Consider the following 20031-nt stretch of genomic DNA (forward strand, 5'->3'; position numbering starts at 1 on the left):
GTGCTAAATGCAACACTTGAGTGGTTTAAGGGGAAACATGTAAATGTGTTGGAATGGCCTAGTCAAAGTCGAGATCTCAATCCAATAGAAAATCTGTGGTCAGACTTAAAGATTGCTGCTCACAAGCGCAAACCATCCAACTTGAAGGAGCTGGAGCAGTTTTGCAAGGAGGAATAGGCAAAAATCCCAGTGGTGAGATGTGGCAAGCTCATAGAGACCTATCCATAGCGACTTGGAGCTGTGATTGCCGCAAAAAGTGGCTCTACAAAGTATTGACTTTAGGGGTTGCACATTGACTTTGGGGTTGGGGTGGATGTCTGATTAATAACAAACATACATATCTAAATGGCGGGGGGGGGGCGCACTTGGGCAGCTCAGCCTCTGTTGGTGGTGGACCTTGTCCCAGCCCTGCATACACCCATATATGCCGATTGTCTGATTGCAAGACAATGCACCATGCTACATGGCTAGAAATGTCCCACATTGGTTGGAAGAGCATGACCAAGACTTCCAAGGATTACTCTGGCACTCTAATACCCCAGACTTGAACCCAATTGAGCATTTTTGGGACCACTTTGATCATCATGTTCACTCTATGGATCCTCCCCACAGGGATGCACTGCTGTCAGCATGGCTCCAGATACCTGTCACAACCTATGAGGACCTTATTGAGTCACTCCCAGCTCGTCTAGCTGCAGTCTGTGCTGAACACAGCAGTTACTTTGGATATTAGCTGGTGGTCATAATAATTGACTCAACTGTGTATACTAGATCCACTCAATTAAATTACTAGATCCACTATATATATATGTATATATCCTATTTTTCACCCTCTAAAATGCACCTTTTTTCCCCCAAAGTGGGGGAAAAATGTCACTGCGTCTTATGGGGAGAATACTAATGAGCGCTTCCATTATGTGAGCAGTGCTCCCCGGGCTCTGTACTCACTGCTTCCTAATCCTCTGCCGTCGGCTGTGCTGTGGCTGCACACAGCGTGAAGGCGCTCTGACTATAGGTGCTCATATGTCTTGGCTCAGCATATTGTGCATATCTTTTTAATTGAGTAAGGGGAATGAGCTAGAGTCTTCTGACATTCTTGGGGAAAAAGCCAGAGTCTTTTGACATTTCCATAGGTAACATGACTATGGGCTTGTATCTCATGAAGTGTTTTTTTAGAGATGGTGCCAGGAAGACGGAGGAATGAAATCATCTGACAGCCCTATAAATGGGATGTGACTGGTTTGTCAAATTCTGCTATCAGGTTTCTGAGATTCCTCCATATTATGCTGACAACTGTTAATATAAATAGTGGATGAGAAGCTACTTACATCTTGTGTCTGTTTCTATGACGGTCTATGGGTCATATTGAAAATAGTTTCTTATAATGTCAAACACTATGGTAGATCTGAGATTTGTAGGACATCCTCTAGTTAGTTTATAAAAGTGCAAAATGAGGTGATATAAAGTGGCATAGAATTACAGATCTATCAGTGCAGATTGTGTCGGTGTGTATAATCTGGGATTAATAATACAGCATAGCAGTCAGTATAGCAGATTGATATCAGTGCAGTAGAGCAGGTTTGTGTAGCTAGATACGAGTCAAAGCAGCATCGATCTTGTCAAATTAGTAGATCTGAGCATATCAATATATCATAGCTCTGCCTTTGAGTGCAGGGCTGGGAGTATTAATACGGCAAGGGTTAGGTTGTCAATTCAACCAATCAATTTATGTAGCATTAGTGGGTTTTATGTAGAAGGGCAGAGCAAGAAACAGAAAGTCACCCAGCAAGTCCCAACAAAAGTGAAATGAATAGGCAGGTGCAATGCAATACAAAAAAGTTAAATTAGTAAATGTGCTGCCAGTGTTGGGGCGCTGACATATGTTCAGGCTTTTTGATGCAGATTTTGAAGTCAAAATCAACTGTGGATTGTAGGAGGAGAGAAAGTATTAAGGACAGATACAACTTCTCCAATTTTTTCAATTAACTCCTGGTTTTGGCTTAAAAAACTGCATAAACAGGGCTCATGCACATGAACGTATTTTTTGACCGTTAATTTTTTAATTTTTTTTGCAGCCTGTATGCGGAACCATTCACTTCAATGGGGCCATAAAAAAACAGAAATTACTCAGTGTGCATTCCGTGTCCATATGTCCACATGGATGTTCTGCAAAAAAAATGGAACAAGTCCTATTATTGTCTGCATTACGGACAAGGATAGGACTGTTCTAATAGGGGCCAGCCATCCTGTTCCGCAAAATGCGGAATGAATACAGCCAGTATCCGTGTTTTGCGTATCTGCAATTTGCGGACCACAAGACATCAACAGTCGTGCATGAGCCCTTAGACTGTGCAGGGACACACCCATTTGATAAGGGGAATGTTAACATCAAACTGTCAATTTACTCATACATTTCTAGGAGGAATAACAGTGGACTGGCGCAACACAGGGGTCTAAGAAAAGTTGCTCCAAAATTAGTTCATGGGAAATGCAAGAATTTACTAAACACTAGACACCTTATGTGAGGTAGCAGGTCCTCTATAAGGAGAGAGGGGGCACTGTGCCCATTGTTCATACTAAAGGGGAACAGTGATAGCCTTGGCTTTCCTCATGAGCCTCATAGGGTTGCCCATGTGTGTCTTTGCAGGTTATCACAATTCAAAGAAGAAACTATCTCACGACAAATTCAACCCTGCGACATCTGTATAAACACAATGCATTCTAAAATAATATATTAATAAAATAATAATAATAATTAGGGATAAGTGAATCGACTTCAGATGTTTCATCCAAAGTCGATTCGCTCATCCCTAATAATAATAATAATATCGCAACTCCAACATATTAAACATAAAGGACAGGTATACTTTTCATAAATTCAGTATTAAATCCATCGCCTTTCCAACTTGAACACCTTCACCTATAACACACTATTCCATTCATTTACACATACAGAACTATGTTAAGGCATAATTCATGTTCTATCAGCTCAATACCCCAGGTACAGCAGGTAACGACCCTAGACCAGAGGCAGCCCTGTGTCCCTGCAGTAAATCCCTATCTCGGACTATATGTAAGGAGTCCAGCACACCTACCTTTCCTGTATTCCTCTGTGCGCTCGCTTTCCTTCCTTCCTAAAAGGTCTGCATGCTAGCAGTGACTGCACAGGAGTGCACCCAGGCTCCGGCACACACACACAAGGCTTTCTTATGCAGGCTGGTATTTCCAGTCCCCCATGTGATATCTTTGGCTGAGATTGTTTAATTCATTGCGCCTAAAGGAGGTCACTCTTGGAAGATAGCCTTGCAGGTTCAGTGTACAGCAAAAACTGGCAGCAAGCAGCATAAACAGCCACCAGAACTGTATACTTCAATTAACTGTGTCGGGCAGGAAAGATCTTGAGGTTTAAGCAAATAGCATTCTTGGAACAGTCAACTGGAAGAAATACAGACAACCTGCTGCAGGTCGGCCCTGCCTATGAATACTTATTAATGAGGCATACACTCTGTGAGAGCTTTCTGAGCATTGCAAATCTTACCCAACTATTTCCAAGGCAACCTAGTCCGTAGGATGTCAACCACAGTGGCGCTCTGAAGGGTTCTTCTCAATAATGGGCTCTTCACAATTCAAAGGCTCCATCAGACAGCTATGTGCAATGTGACAATTACTAAATGAGGGTTAGGAAAAATGCCAACTATGACTGGAATAAAATCTAGAAGGTATCACAGCAGGTGGACTCCCGGGTGTAATATACTGTCTGACTGTAAATAAACGAATAAGGCCACGTTCACATCTCCTTTCGTTTTCCATTCTTCTGATCCGTCAGAAGACAAGAAAAAAACTAAACGGATCCTTTGTCTTGAGCATCCGTGCTCATTTTGCATCCATTTTTGTCAGTTCTGTCAGAGATCCAATATTTTTGACGGGAGAAAAATAATTTCCCAAAGGATTTCTTTTTCCCCTGTCTAAAATAACAAATCTCAGTCAGAACTGACAAAAACGGATGCAAAATGACACTCGAAATAAAGGATGTTTATTTTTCTGTTCTTTTTACAAATCAGAAGCAGTGATGTGAACCTAGCCTAAGTGTGTTGTGATTTATTGCGGAATAGTCTGTCCATATATCACACAGTACATAATATAAATCTTGAGAGGTATTCCACAAACACTATAGAAAAGCTTATAAACCTACTGTTCACAAAACGAGCTGAATACTGCGCCAACATATCTCTAGTAGATTAGCCAGATAAGAAAAGTTTATATTGTAGTAGTCCCTTCCAATTTTTTTAAATTAAGTTATTAATTATTTAAAAATTTTATAAAAAGTGACCCTCGGTCTCACCCACTTTATCGGACTACTGTTATAAATATGGCGCTCCTTCTGAACACTGTATTTCTCAATGTATTCCCACCAGACAACTGGCATAAATACACTGACAAATCTCCTGCTTCCCTTCTATTTGGCTAGTTTCACACTTGCGCTAAAAGCATTGCTGGATACTGTGTTTCCACGCCAGAGCTCACTGACTATAACGGGACCCGGCAGGAAAGCGGCCTGTTTCCAGTATTACTGCCGGGATTTGGCCAGACAAAAAGTGCTGCTTGTGATTTTTGTAATGAACTCTGGCAGGTTGTTCCTCTACCCGAACAGCCTGACGGATCATTTTAGCACTAGTGTAAATCTAGAATTACAAAGCTAGCTGCCTGCAGCCACCACTAGGGGGAGCTCAGTGGATAGGAATTTATGCAGTTACAATTGAGTGAATAAGAAGCTGTAATAATTTGTTAGCACTGAGCTCCCCTAGTGGTGACTGCATGAAAGTGTTTTCATACCAGGAAGAATGCCCCCATTGAAGGTATGCCACTGTAGAAACGTATATATAGACATTATACTAGAAGTGACCAGCACTCTCCAGAGAGCTGCATAACTTAGTCTGTATCAGGGATGGAGGCCCCTGTACAAAATATTCGGTTTGAGCCTATTTTCATTTTTAAAAGTCATGGTGGTGTAATGATGGTATGATGATGATAGTAGTGTATTTTATCTTTCTTTCTTAATTATTAAGTGGTATAGGATATCACTGCCCCATTACATTCACAATGCAGAAGAACACTTATGTGGGCCGAAGCTCTGCCCGTAGCACCCTGTCCATAACAGATAATGACTGACCAAGACTAAGATACAATCTGTGTGTTGATTTCTAGCAGGGTGCCCACCAGTTTTTGGTGTAAGTAATATTACATTTGTCACCTGTTTGTGCAAAACAAAGCTTGGCAATTACATTTATTAGCACAGAATGTGTGAGAAACATTATACAAGGTAGATCTGTCCCCATATCTACAAAGAAAAAAGACTGTGCCACTTGGAGAAGCGACAGAACAAGCTACTTCACTCTGAAAGGAATATATGTCCCACTTATAAAGAATGAGGTGACATGAGAGACTGCCCTAGTTTAGGCCGTCTAATGATGGAACAAGAACAATGATGAAGAAGGACCAGTTCTGGATTTTAGCCTGGCTGCAGACACACGTTCATACATTATAACTGACCGGCTCTATGAACGCCTGCAATTATACTTACACTCACTGACCTACACTTACTGAAAATAAAAGAAAACATTCACCCTATCATAACCACTTTGCCGACTGAGCGGATCCGGTTGTATTATCTTTAACATACCCAAGACGGATTCGTCATGAACACCATTGAAAGTCAATGGGGGCCAGATCCGTTGTCTATTGTGCCAGATTGTGTCAGAGAAAACTGATCCGTCCCCATTGACTTACTTTGTGTGTCAGGACGGATCCGTCTTGCTCCGCACCACATCAAGGAGAGAAAAACGCTGTGTTATTCTGTCCTCGATGGGGACGCAACCAAACGGAACGGAGTGCATTCCGGTTCGTTCAGTTCAATCCTGTCCCCACTGACAATGAATGGGGACAAAATGGAAGCGCTTTCCCCTGCTATTGAGCTCCTATGACTGATCTCAATAGCGGAGAGGGCAAGCGCAAGTGTGAAAGTAGCCTTAGAATGTCTTCTTATAGAATACTGTACTGAACATGGTTGAAGCAATGGTAAGTGACTATGTGATGATACAAGTGACCAGTAAATTTGCATCATTCATTTGGGCATCGAATAGCTTGGGCAGATTTTACTGATCGTCCGGTATGTATGCACCTATTGCAGAATGACAGAGCTGTGAATGAAGGGCATGAAATAGTGGAGGTGGTGGTGGGGAGATTTTGACTACCTTGATTGTACTTTTAATCACAGGAGCAGGAAATCGATGCATCTTTTTGTGCAATGTTTGTAACCAGCATGAAACAGTGCCACCTAATGGAAAACTTATCATGAGTAATATCAGAAACATTCCTTAGAATAAATCATCTCTGATTCTAGATACCGAGATCTAGTGCCAGCATCTGGAGTTATAACATATAGGCCTCTTTCACACGGGCGTTGCGGGAAAATGTGCGGGTGCGTTGCGCGAACACCCGTGATTTTTCTGCGCGTGTGCAAAACATTGTAATGCGTTTTGCACTCGCGTGGGATCGGTGTTCTGTAGATTGTATTATTTTACCTTATAACATGGTTATAAGGGAAAATAATAGCATTCTGAATACAGAATGTAAGGTAAACTAGCGCTGGAGGGGTTAAAAAAATTAATAAAAATTTAACTCACCTTAGTCCACTTGATAGCGCAGCTGGCATCTCCTTCTGTATTCTTTCTTTAGGACCTGGGTAAAGGACCTTTCATGACGTCACTCCGGTCATCATATGATCCATCACCATGGTAAAAGATCATGTGACGTACCATGTGATGACCGGAGTGACGTCATCAAAGGTCCTTTACCCAGGTCCTAAAGAAAGAATACAGAAGGAGATGCCGGCTGTGCTATCAAGTGGACTAAGGTGAGTTACATTTTTATTTTATTTTTTAACCCCTCCAGCGCTAGTTTACTATGCATTCTGTATTCAGAATGCTATTATTTTCCCTTATAACCATGTTATAAGGGAAAATAATAATAATGATCGGGTCTCCATCCCGATCATCTCCTAGCAACCGTGCGTGAAAATCGCACCGCATCCGCACTTGCTTGCGGATGCTTGCGATTTTCATGCAACCCCCCATTCACTTCTATGGGGCCTGCGTTGCGTGAAAAACGCAGATATAGAGCATGCTGCGATTTTCACGCAACACACAAGTAATGCGTGAAAATCACCGCTCATGTGAACAGCCCCATAGAAATGAATGGGTTGGTATTCAGTGCGGGTGCAATGCGTTCACCTCACGAATCACATCCGCGCGGAATACTCGCCCGTGTGAAAGGGGCCATATACTTTGTCATGTTTCTTACTGTAACAAAAGCAGCAATTATCTTTAAGTTGTGTGAGATTTTAATATCTCCGGCAGAAAAAAGAAGTGGCTAATCCTAGGAGTGGAGCTAAGTATTACAATAAGCTCGTCCTGACAACTGGACAGATTTAAATGTCACGTACCTTCTCACATTTCACTCGTGCCCATTCATTCAAAATGAACACTTCTCAAGCCGAATAGACTTGGTAACACTGACACCTGATGTTATTCTTTATATATATATTTCTCCAGAATTATGTATAGTACTATATACAGCGCCTTGCAAAAGTATTCACCCTCCTTTGACTTTTTTTGTTACATTACAGCCTTAAGTTCAATGTTTTGTTAATCTAAATTTTATGTTATTGATCAGAACACAATAGTCTAACTTGGTGAAGTGAAAATGAGAAAAATATATAAATAAAACTATTGTTTAGAATAGAAAACAGAAAATTGGCATGTGCGTATGTATTCACCCCCTTTGTTAGGAAACCCATAAAAAGCTCTGGTGCAACCAATTACCTTCAGAAGTCACATAATTAGTGTAATGATGTCCACCTGTGTGCAATCTAAGTGTCACATGATCTGTCATTACATATACACACCTTTTTGAAAGGCCCCAGAGGCTGCAACACCTAAGCAAGAGGCATCACTAACCAAACACTGCATAAAGACCAAGGAACTCTCCAAACAAGTAAGGGACAATGTTGTTGAGAAGTACAAGACAGGGTTAGTTTATAAAAAAATATCCAATCTTTGATGATCCCAGAAGCACCATCAAATCTATCATAACCAAATGGAAAGAACATGGCACAACAGCAAACCTGCCAAGAGACGGCCGCCCACCAAAACTCACAGCCCGGGCAAGGAGGGCATTAATCAAAGAGGCACCACAGAGACCTAAGGTAACCCTGGAGGAGCTGCAGAGTTCCACAGCAGAGACTGGAGTATCTGTACATAGGACAACAATAAGCTATACGCTCCATAGAGTTGGGCATATGGCAGAGTGGCCAGAAGAAAGCCATAACTTTCACGTTGTGAGTTTCCGAAAAGGCATGTGGGAGACTCCCAAAATGTATGGAGGAAGGTGCTCTGGTCTGATGAGACTAAAATTGAACTATTCGGCCATCAAAGAAAACGCTATGTCTGGCGCAAACCCAACACATCACATCACCCAAAGAACACCATCTCCACAGTGAAACATGGTGGTGGCAGCATCATGCTGTGGGGATGTTTTTCAGCAGTTGGTACTAGGAAACTGGTCAGAGTTGAGGGAAAGATAGATGGTGCTAAATACAGGGATATTCTTGAGTAAAACCTGTACCACTCTGTGCGTGATTTGAGGCTAGGACGGAGGTTCACCTTTCAGCAGGACAATGACCCCAAACACACGTCTAAAGCAACACTTGAGTGGTTTAAGGGGAAACATGTAAATGTGTTGGAATGGCCTTGTCAAAGCCCAGATCTCAATCCAATAGAAAATCTGTGGTCAGACTGTCACGGCTGAGGATGGGGGAAATCCTCAGCCGTGTGAAGCCCGGTGATGTTACGGCTGCTTGGCCATGAAGACAGGATTAGGGAGCAGGTCACCTCCTAAAGGCATCCCTAACCTGACCCTGACTCCTAGCTACATGAGCCAACCTTGATGGTAGGAGGGCTCATGCTCCGGAACTAGAAGTCCCTGCTAGCCTCAAGATGGCCCTAAGCTAGGAGCTGAGTAAGACTGCCCCACTCCTCCTAGACACGGAGGAGCAGGAGTCTCAACGGCCAAGCTGCTGTAAAAGGGGGAACATAAACAGCTCTATGGATATGGCAGGTGAACAAAGAGTTCCACCTACCTGCCACAGCCTTGCTGACTGGATCCCTGTGTAAGCAGGATGCAGATCACAATCGCATCCCCACACAGGGACCCAGATCCATAGCTGCACAAAATCACATATAAAACATCACACGGACATCACACATAACTAGAAATAACTTAAAGCGACATTATGGTTATGACATTAAGGTTTTGACATAAAGGTTTATGACCACAGGGGTGGCTCTTACTGGCAGGTAACAAATACATGAGGCTGCTCTCAGCTAAGCATGGCTGAAGCAACCTCAAGGCCTGCAAAAGCAGTGAGGCTTTATAGGCCAAGAAGCCACACCCCACAGTCAGACACACCCAGTGCACACACACACTAGGAAGGAGATTAACCCTTCCAACACCAGGGAAGGGAAAACACCACTTAAAGGGAACGTGCACACAATAACATAAAACACAGTGCACACATCCACACATCACACACAAAACCGCATGCGCAGCGTAGCGAGCTGCATGGCACAGCTCAGCCTGCTACGCTGCCACATACATACTGTTGCCAGCGGCAACCACAGATGAGGCCAATACCACAGCCCTCACCTGTGATTGAACACCAATGAAAACCGCTGACAACCGCATGCGGTTCAGGAGTCACGGTCATAGCCATGGCCGTGACACAGACTTAAAGATTGCTGTTCACAAGCGCAAACCATCCAATTGGAAGGAGCTGAGCAGTTCTGCAAGGAGGAATGGTCAAAATCCAGTGGTAAGATGTGGCAACTGCTCATAGAGACTTATCCAAAGTGACTTGGAGCTGTGATTGCCGCAAAAGGTGGCTCTGCAAAGTATTGACTTTAGGGGGGTGAAATCTTCAAGTTGTGGGCATGTTCTGTAAATTAAATGATGCAAAATCCTCAAACAATCCATGTTAATTCCAGGTTGTGAGGCACCAAAATACGAAAAAAAGTCAAGGGGTGAGATACTTTTGCAAGGCACTGTAATATTCATTGCACTAAATTGCTTTTATACTTTCTTTATCGGCAGTGAGTTTATTGATATTTATTACACAACAACATGTTACATATTCTTAATTCAGTATTATAACCATAAGGGCACAGCCACATGCTCATGATTGTTTGATGAAGTTTTTAAAGCCAAAATCAGGAGTGGATTCAAAAAAAGAGGAGAAGCTGTATCTGTCCTTTATACTTTCTCTATTTTTATGATCCACTCCTGATTTTAGCTTCCAAAACTGCATCAGAGAACCTGAACGTGTGGCCGTACCCTCATATTGGTTATTCATGAAAGGAAATGTTGGTTCATTTAAAAGATCCCAAAATTACTAAACAATTTGCAGGAAAATACAGCATCCAGAATATTTTCCTATTTTCTTTATAAGAATCTGTTCTTTATGCCTGAATGGTAGAATGATATGGAAAATCCCTTATTATAGCAACTAAGATGGGCACAAGTGGGTAAAACACTAACCAGTCTTCTTAAATAAGGTGCAGATGTTGTATATATTATTTTAGGTGGTGGAGATTCTTTTCACTGTTCCAGGTGCAAGAAGCAAATCACCTAGAAGCAAAGTAAAATACTGGGGGCATTTTGTGTTATAGTTCGCTGGGGAAAGTGACTATAATTGGCACCAATAAGTTGGTAATTTTGGTGCCATGCTGGCCACTTTCAAAAAAAGCGTGGCTAGCACAGAGCATGGAATATGATACCTAAATTCTAGGCCTTGTGGCACCTGTGATGCCAGTGGTACACAGATTAAGACCTGTGTATAAAACATCAGTCTCAATAAATTACCCCCCCCTCCATGTGTTTTGGTTGATTGTTAGTTAAAATGTTTGTCAGTTTTACTTGCTCCTTAGCAATAGAACATAGACTGTAATATGCAGCTAAAAAGGGCAACGGAAATGCTCAAATCTCAGTAATGCTCAAACTACATGTTACAGGTGGCAGGTCCTCTGATGGTTCCAGGTAAAGGTAGTATGCCCTTTTTGTTTCCAAGGAATTATGCCCTCTAGTGGTTCTCTGTAAAGGCAGTACACCCACTCACTAGTCTGAAAAAGGTAGTATGCCCTTCCGCGTTATAGGTAAAGGAAGTATGCTCCCTCTTGATTGTAAGCATAAGAAGTACGCCCTTGGATGGTTCACGTTAATTAATCTTTCTCTGGTTCCAAAAAAAAGGTTATGCCGTTTTTGTGGCAGTTTTTTAGTGGAAGTTCTTGAGGCCTAACTCAGATTGGATAAAGAAAAGAGATGTTTCAGTTGATCCCTTATATTACTCCATTCTTTTGGATCCATTTCCGTTTAAAAAAACTGCACCAAAAATGCAGAAAAACAGTACATCTGATTCTAGCTTCGAAATACACGGTGGCCCACAAAAAAGTAACCCACCTCCAGCGATAGTATGACAAGATGAACGAGCGCATGGATTATTTTTTTTTTTATTGCTCAGAAGTCACAAAAGATGCTGAAAGTGGTCCCCGTTCACGTCTATGCATCTTTAGGCAGGTCGGACTATGTTGGCTGATACTGCTTGTGATACTGCAGATGGTGTTTGTGAGGTTTCCTTTGAGTTCATCCAGGGGATGTGGATTATTAGTGGACATTTTTTCTTTTGGTGTTAATTGGTTGTAAAACTGTTCAAAGATGTCCAGGTAAATTGCAGTATTCACCGCTGATTTGAAGAAAATTTGCCCCACTCACTGTTCATGGTCCTGACACCAAACACCAAATTTTCAGGTTGTGAAGTGGCGTTTCGTGAGTCAAATGGTTATTTTCAGAGGACAACTATCTCGACGTGAACTAATAAATTAAACCAAGCTTCATCCGTCATGAAGTACAGCAATGGGTCCAAACGTCTGTCAGCAATCATAGTAAGCAACCAAGTCCAGTAATTTCCTCGTTTAGCTTTGTCACACTCTTTTAGTTCCTGCACACACATGTTTTGGTACAGTTTCAGGTTCAGAGATTTCGGCAGTCGCTGACGCATTGTCGTTGTTCGCTGCTGAATTTCATGCAGAACTTCAGCTGTCCTAATCGATGGAGGCCTCTGTTCCTTCATTTTTGCAACAGAGCCAGTTTGATGCCATTTCTGAACCAGACTCTGAATACAACATTTAACTGGTGGTTTTCTTCCTGGGTACTTGTCGGCAAAGGTCTCTTGTGTTTCTTTAATTAATCTGCTTTGCACATCATCTTTCTGAGGCCACTTTTATCAAACTGAATAATAAATCAGTCTTAGTTTCCCCTAGCAACCAATCAGAGCTCAGCTTTCAGTTCCTACAGGGCTCTAAAGAAAGCTGATCTATGATTGGTTGCTATAGACAACTAAGACAGATTTACTATTAGGCAGTTTGATTTGGAGATATTGGAGGCGGGCTGCGTTTTCTTGGGCCACTCTGTAGTATGACCCCAGTGGTTCTAGGCCATCTAGAACGCTTGTTGTCTGGTGGTCATATTTAAACATCTGGTTGCTCTAGCTAAAGGCAATATGCCCTATGGTAATTTTTATATAACTGTAATATGGCCTCTATAGATTCTAGAGAATGGTAGTCTCCTATCGGATGTTCTTGATACAGCAGTATAATTTGCTCAAACAGTTTAATACCATAAGCAATAATAATATGGGCTATCTGAATATTGTGTGCCACCAACTGTCACCAGTTTCATAGCATTAGAACAGGCTGACCTAAGACCTGTGCGCTGGTCAGCAGAATTGTCGTGTGTTGGTCCCATCCTAATATGTGGCTGCATTTTGTGAAAAAATAAGTTTTAATTTATGCAAATGTGCCTCTAGGAGAAACCGGGACGTTGCCATTACTCCTAGAGCTCTGTTTTCCCTCGCTGCTGCCGTGCCCCCTGCTCTTTGATTGACCGGGCCAGACATTGTGAACATCATTACGCCTGGCCCTGACTTCTCTTAAAATTCTTGCGTCTGCTCTGAGTGGTTCAGTAACCGATGCAGCTGCAGTCCAGAAGAGAATGGTTGGCGAGCCTTTTGGCTGTACTACACCTGCATCAATTACTGAACCACATGGCGCAGCATGAGACTTTAAGAGCATTGATGATCACAATGCCTGGCCCGGTCAATCAAAGTGCAGAAGCCGCGGCAGCAGCAGGTTGAACGGACCATCTAGGAGTAACGGCAACGCATAAATTGACTATGATTTTTTCGTTTCACCAAAATGCGGCCACATGTCAGGATGGCACCAAAACATATCAATTCTGTTGACCAGCGCTCAGGTCTAAAGTCAGCCTATTCTAATGCTTATGAATCTTGTGACAGAAGCCCTTTAAAAAGAAAAAAAAAAAAAAACATAAGAAAATGGCATTAAATAGTTGCACATTGCTTTTCTTATACTGAGAAATGTAGAAGCTTGTCCCCATACTGTGAGGCAGAACAGAGGTGACATGCCTGACAAGGCATAAGAGACATACCAAGAGAACACAAACATGCAACAGTAGAAGTGAAATATGCCAGGAATGTCTTTGTCAGATTTTATAACTCTAGGTACTTAGATTAAAAACAAGAGACAGGAATTCTGAATGAGTGCAGGCTGTTGGCGAAATAAGGAGATTTATGATGTAACTAAAGTACTGTAGTATGTATGGAAGGCAAAGTCAAAGGAATTCAAATGTAAACTGGCATGTACGTAGTATATGTGATACCTCGGTGGTGTATTTTTACCTCCACAGTGGCTGCTATGGGGCCCACACTAGCAGGGGCTGGGGCCGCCAGGCTCTACTAATGTCTGATAACAGAGAGAACAAGAGAGCTCCAGACACAGCAGCAATGACTACTGATCAGCACCTGCTCTGTATCTGCTACACTGCAAGAGCTGAAGGACCTGTGATTAGTTTAGGAGGGGGCGGAGCTCAGGAGTGGAAGAGAAGTGTGGTGAAGGACCTGTAATGTCATGTGACATGAGGGGCTTTGTGTGGAGGATAAGAAAGTGGAGAAGCAATAGATTCAACATGACAGCCAGGAAAATGCTGGGAGTTGCAGTTCTCACCTCTTTTATCTCCTCCCTCTAATGTCCCCTGATGTCATATGATTACAACCTAAACATGTTTGTTTCACATGACCAAGCGTGGTGGTGATCATATTTACATGATTGCTGCCACTGGGTTTTGGCTCCATCACTTCCCCACCAGCTATGCAGGTCCCCGGTCTTCCACATCAGCACCCATTTGAGACAGGATACGTGACTACTGTAGCAGTGACAGGTCTCGCGCTATACGGGTGGAGGGTTTGTGGGAAAGCTGCTGGGGGGCTCATTAAAAAATTTGCTACTGCCAGTCATTTCCTGTTATGTACCTGTTTTTCACATACAATATAAAGTACACATAGTTAATGAAATGCAGACAGATGAAAAATAATGAAGGAGGTTTAGGGATAAACTCAAAGCAAATACTAACAGCAGTTCTGGCAAGAAGGCAGCCCCCATAATCATGTGCAGGAACATAGCTTCTAACTTTTTAGTGAAAGAAGGTAATTTATGGTTCATTGTGTGAAGATCCATTTGTTTCTTGCATATAGTATTTATGCGAATTTATGCGAATAATTTTATAGGAAATCAGGAAAACCAGGCACAATGTCTTGTGGCACTAGCTCAGTTGAATGTAATGATACCTTTCACTTAGTGATCAGTTGTTTCACTGTGGAGAAAAAGTACTTTTAGTCTATATGCAAATGAGCAGTTACGTGCATTGGGGGTGGGCCCAAACCACTCTGGGCACCCCGGATTCCCCTGCTTCCTCTTTAATCGACAGGGCCAGGTTCCTGCAGAGTCATCTCATCTGGCTCTGTTAATAAAGTAGACAGAGTGGCTGGCAGAGAAAGCAGGAGGAGCAAGGGTGCACAGAGCAGACTGGGCCTGCCCCTGGTGCACTTTGTGTTGGTAAATTTGGGGCATCTAAGCCTCATCCCTGGATATGCCCCAAACCTTTCCAAGGTTATTCACTTCTGTGCAGAGTTTAATTAAACCCCACCTATTTTCGGGCTGGTACAAGCCAAATTAGCTGGGATTTTTTTAGAAAATTTGGGATAATCCAGCAACAGGGGCGTAACAATCGCAGTCGCAGAGGGTGCAACCGCGAACGGCTCGGCGGCGGGAGGGGGCCCGCTGCACTCATATGTAATGGGAGCGCTCTGACGGGCCCGGCATGAAGTACAGTGAGATTGTCGGGCCCCGTCAGAGCGCTCTTCAAACATAAGGGGGCACAGGAGGCAGGGGGAGCGCAGAGGCAAGGAAGAGGAGGCAAGGAAGAGGGGGGGAAACGCACTCACCCGGCTGTTCTTGTCACTGCCGGGCTGTTCATTTTCAGAGTGAAGCAGGACGACCTCTCCGCTCCCTGCTTCACTGTTCTTCTGAGATCAGGCGCTCCCCCTGCTGGCCGCACATCGCACTGCTGGCTGTGGGAGGAACGCTGAAAACCCAGGAATCGGCCTTCAGCACAGCCAGCAGTGCAATGTGAGTGTGGGAGCGTGTCATCAGGGAAGAGGGTAAGTATGTTTTTTTTTATTCCATAAAGCTCCAGACTGGAGGCAAAAGGAGGGCAACAACTAGAGTGAGGGGGCACAAAATTGGGCATCTTTACTGAGGGGGCGGCCTAATCTTGAATAACTACTGTGAGGGGGCACATATCTTGCATAACCACTCTGAGGGGCACATATGTGGGCATAACTACTGTGAGGGGGAACATATCTGGCATACTGTGAGTGGGCACATATCTGGCATAACTACTGTGAGGGGGCACTTATGTGGGCATAACTACTGTGAGGGGGCACATATCTGGCATACTGTGAGGGGGCACATATCTGGCATAACTACTGTGAGGGTGCACATATCAGGCATAACTACTGAGGGGGCACATATCAGGCATAACTATTGAGGGACACATATCTGGCATAACTACTGTGAGGGGGCACATATCTGGCATAATCATTGTGAGGGGGCACATATCTTGCATAACCACTCTGAGGGGCACATAATCTGGCATAACTACTGTGAGGAGGCACATATCTGGGCATAACTACAGTAAGGGGGCACAAAAGTAGGCATAACTACTGTGACAGGAACAAAGTTGGGCATAACTGCTGTGAGGGGCCACAAGGAGGACACAACTATTTTCAAGGGACCACAAGGTGGGCTTAATTACTGTGAGGGGCCACAAGGTGGGCATTAGTAATGTGAGGGGCCACAATGTGGACATTAGTACTGTGTAGTAGCATTTAGGGGAAATGTCCTAGATTACACTGCTATACATTGGCATGGCTCAGTCTTACAGGCCAGCACAGCGCCCCCTGTTGGTGATTTCACAGGGGCAGTCACCATCCCTTCCTTATGTGATTATTCTTTTTTTCTCTATGACCACAGGGACCCTGTTCTGGATCCAGTGGACATCATGCCAACGCCAGCGACACCATGGATGAGGTAGGACCAGATTTTATTAGGACGGGGTGAGTGTAGCCATGCATTGGGCCTAGGGCTCTTTAACACGAGCGGATCCTGTGCGGGTAATATGCTGCGTGAAAGAGTGCCAAGCCCCGTTCCGGACAGCAGAAACATGGAGCAGTAACATGACTGATAATGCTCCGTGCCTCTCTGTGATCTTTTTACTACAAAATCACGGTGACAACTTTATCTCACTGTGATTTAGTAGTCAAAAGGTCACAGGGAGGCACAGAGCATTATCAATCATGTTAATGCTCCGTGTCTCTGCTGTCCGGAGCAGGGCTTGGCACTCTTTCACGCAGCAGATCACCCGCACGGCATCCGCTCGTGTAAAAGAGCCCTTAGTGTAAAGAAAAATCTGCCCGCCTCTTTGAAAAAATCCAAAGTTTGCACTGGGACCACTCTAGATACGCCACTGCCCCAGCAATAAATATAGTAAATGTAATAAGGCAATCTACTCCTTAGATACAAAGAGTGACACTCAAGGAGCAAGAGGGATAGAAGGTCTTGGTCAAAAGTAGGGACTGTCCCTCCAAAAGAAGGGTACTTGTGAGGTATGAAGAAAATAAAATCTAAAATCTACCATCAAAATTTTAAATGGATTAAAAAATTGAATATCTATATGCAGAATATATTAATTAAAAAAACATATAGGTGTTGCATTTCTTTAAAACAATGTAATATAACTTAAGTAAGGTAATACAAAATGGCCTAAAAATTCTCACAAACGAGAGTATTCATCGATATTTGGTAGAGATAGATTAGAAATTTTGTACAAAGGAAACTCTGTTTTCTTGATTGAAATTGCACAAGTAAAACAGGTATAACTGGTAACAGGGGAATTATGTAGTTTGGGTGGAGTAAATTGTTAGTTATATGGAGCCAACATAAGACAGCACATCAGGAAACATAAATGGACAAAACAATGTGGTAATTAACTTCTGCCTATCCCTTATCATGTCCCTTATCAGAAACAACATTCTATTCCACAGCTTATATATATGATTACATGAGAGATCAGTGCCTCTATTACAGACATAACAGTATACAGCGCCCATATACACTAAAGAATTAAAAACCCCATTGCGGTTTTATTAATTATTCAGAACTGTCTTACCTTGTGTACATTAGGCTTAATGCAGCGCACAAAGAAAGGATTAGACATGCTGAGTGTTGCCATCAAGGAATGCAGGGAATTCTAAAATAAAGAACAGCCTTATAATAATCTCAGACTAAATATAACTGATATACCACAGGGTTCTGCAGATTTCCCATTCTATACAAGTCTACATCGGTTTTATCTTTGAAGAGCGCCCTCTGGTGCTAGTATGAGATTTTCCATAGTATCATGCTGGTTTCACATAGAACATTTTTGTGAAAAATGCAACGTTTTTACATTTCTATGGGGCTTTAAAAAAAATGTTTGGCCTAAAATCAATGTGACCAATTTTCTTTAAAGTCTAGTGAAATATAAATTGCACTAAATACAACATGCTACAAACACTATTTTTGGTTGTGTTTTAGGGTGCTTTCACACTTACGTTTTTCTTTTCTGGTATTGAGTTCCGTCCTAGGGGCTCAATATTGGAAAAAAACTGATCAGTTTTATTCTAAGCCTTCAGTTCAGTCACTGTACGGTTTTGGACGTAGAAAATACCACAGCATGCTGCGGTATTTTCCCCTTCCAAAATTCCGGAACTCTTGCCATTATTTTCCATTGAAATGCATTTATGCCGGCCCCAAGTGTTCTGGAAAAACGGATCCGGTTTTGCTGTCTGCGCATGCACAGACCTTTAAAAATGTAAAAAAAAGATAAATACCGGATCTGTTTTTCAGGATGACAACCGCAGAGACAAATCCGGTATTGCAATGTATTTGTGAGACGGATCTGGATCCGTCTACAAATGGTATCCGTTTGCATACAGATTGCGGAACTGCCTGCTGGAATCCAACAACGCAAGTGTGAAAGTACCCTTAGGGGTCAGTGGTGTTTTTTTTTCCAAAATGCACCGTGCTTTTGGTATGATGTTCTTAGTGGCATTTTGTGTGGGTAGCTACCCCAATAGTTTTTTCCTTTGTGTCGATTTGTTATGTGTGACATTTTGTGGCATTTTCCATTACATTTATGTTACATTTATGTGTTTCAAAGTGGAATCTTTGAATCAGATGGTAGTGGATTAATGTGATTTGTAATGTAAAAAACAACATTAAAACTACATTTTGCATTTAACAAATTGTGGTGTTTTATAAAGGACCTGTCACCACAAAATGCAATGCAATCTGAAGGCAGTATGTTATAGAGCTGAGGAGATTGATATATAATTCTGTAAAAAGATTCCGTAAAACATGCTCTATATTATTTGTGGGGCCCTGAAACAGAACTATGGATGCGGACAGCACACAGTGTGCTTTCTGCATCTTTTGCTGCCCTATTGAAATAAATGGGTCCACACCCGTTCTGCATAATTGCGGAACGGATGCGGACCCATTCATACGGCCGTCTGAACTAGCTCTTATACAGAGAATGCTATCAATTACTAATAAGACAGCCCCGTGTACAACTGAAGTCAGAAAAAGCTGAGGCTTAAATGTATAAATTACAATTTTTACTGAATCTTTTCTTACACAGCTATATATCAATCTGCTCAGCTCCTTCTGCTCTATAACCTGCTGCCGGCAGACTGCACTGCATTTCGTGGTGACAGGTCCTATTTAAACGCATATTTTCATGCACTTAAAAAATATAACATTGTGTGAAGGAGCCTGTATACAGACCTTGAATTGCAGACTGACAGTAGGTTTCCGGTGCTTACTTCCAGACTTTAGAGAATCTTGGTTATTTCGGCTTGACACATGTTCAAACAGGTCATATATGAAATCAAGTCTAGATAAAATAAACACAGAAAGACAACAAGATAGTTTCAGAATCAAGAAAGTCAATAAGTATTCGCCATACATACAAGAAAACACTTCACCGTTACAGTTTTTAGGAATTGGGGTCTGTAGATTAACATGGCTCAAATAACAGCACTAGATTTCTTATAAGTATGGCACCTGATTATCCAAATAATCAAGAAGGACAAAAGCACACCTAAACTGAATTTACCAAAATGTACATGATCCTATGGCACTTCAGTTGTTGGCCGGTGTATGCAAAGTGACCGGTGATGGAGCTCACATATGCTTTCTGTTGAGAAGCATGCACCAACATTGATGAAGAGACACTTCAGTTCCAGTGTGCCATCAGCAATGAACACGTGTGCCTTTGCCAGAGTGACCAACATAATAAATATCTTCTATTAGCACGTGTGAGCTCTTTAGGAGTTCTTTGGGACCTTTTTGTGTTCTTCAAATTCACTTTGGACCTTGGGCCTATAGGATAAAACTCCAACAAGGA

General features: G+C 42.5%; 1 protein-coding gene across 1 annotated transcript in view; it reads right to left on the reverse strand.

The window, feature by feature from the left end:
- MYO10 (myosin X) overlaps positions 1 to 20031 on the reverse strand; it is a 256328-nt gene that overhangs the window by 82824 nt on the left and 153473 nt on the right. The window contains exons 18-19 of the mRNA XM_040431698.1: positions 19410 to 19518; positions 17752 to 17832 (exon numbers count right to left, since the gene is read on the reverse strand). Coding sequence (XP_040287632.1) covers positions 17752 to 17832; positions 19410 to 19518 — 190 coding nt within the window. The remainder of the gene's footprint in view (positions 1 to 17751; positions 17833 to 19409; positions 19519 to 20031) is intronic.

This window comes from Bufo bufo, chromosome 5, assembly GCF_905171765.1.
Source record: "Bufo bufo chromosome 5, aBufBuf1.1, whole genome shotgun sequence".
In the NCBI taxonomy this organism is placed as follows: Eukaryota; Metazoa; Chordata; class Amphibia; order Anura; family Bufonidae; genus Bufo; species Bufo bufo.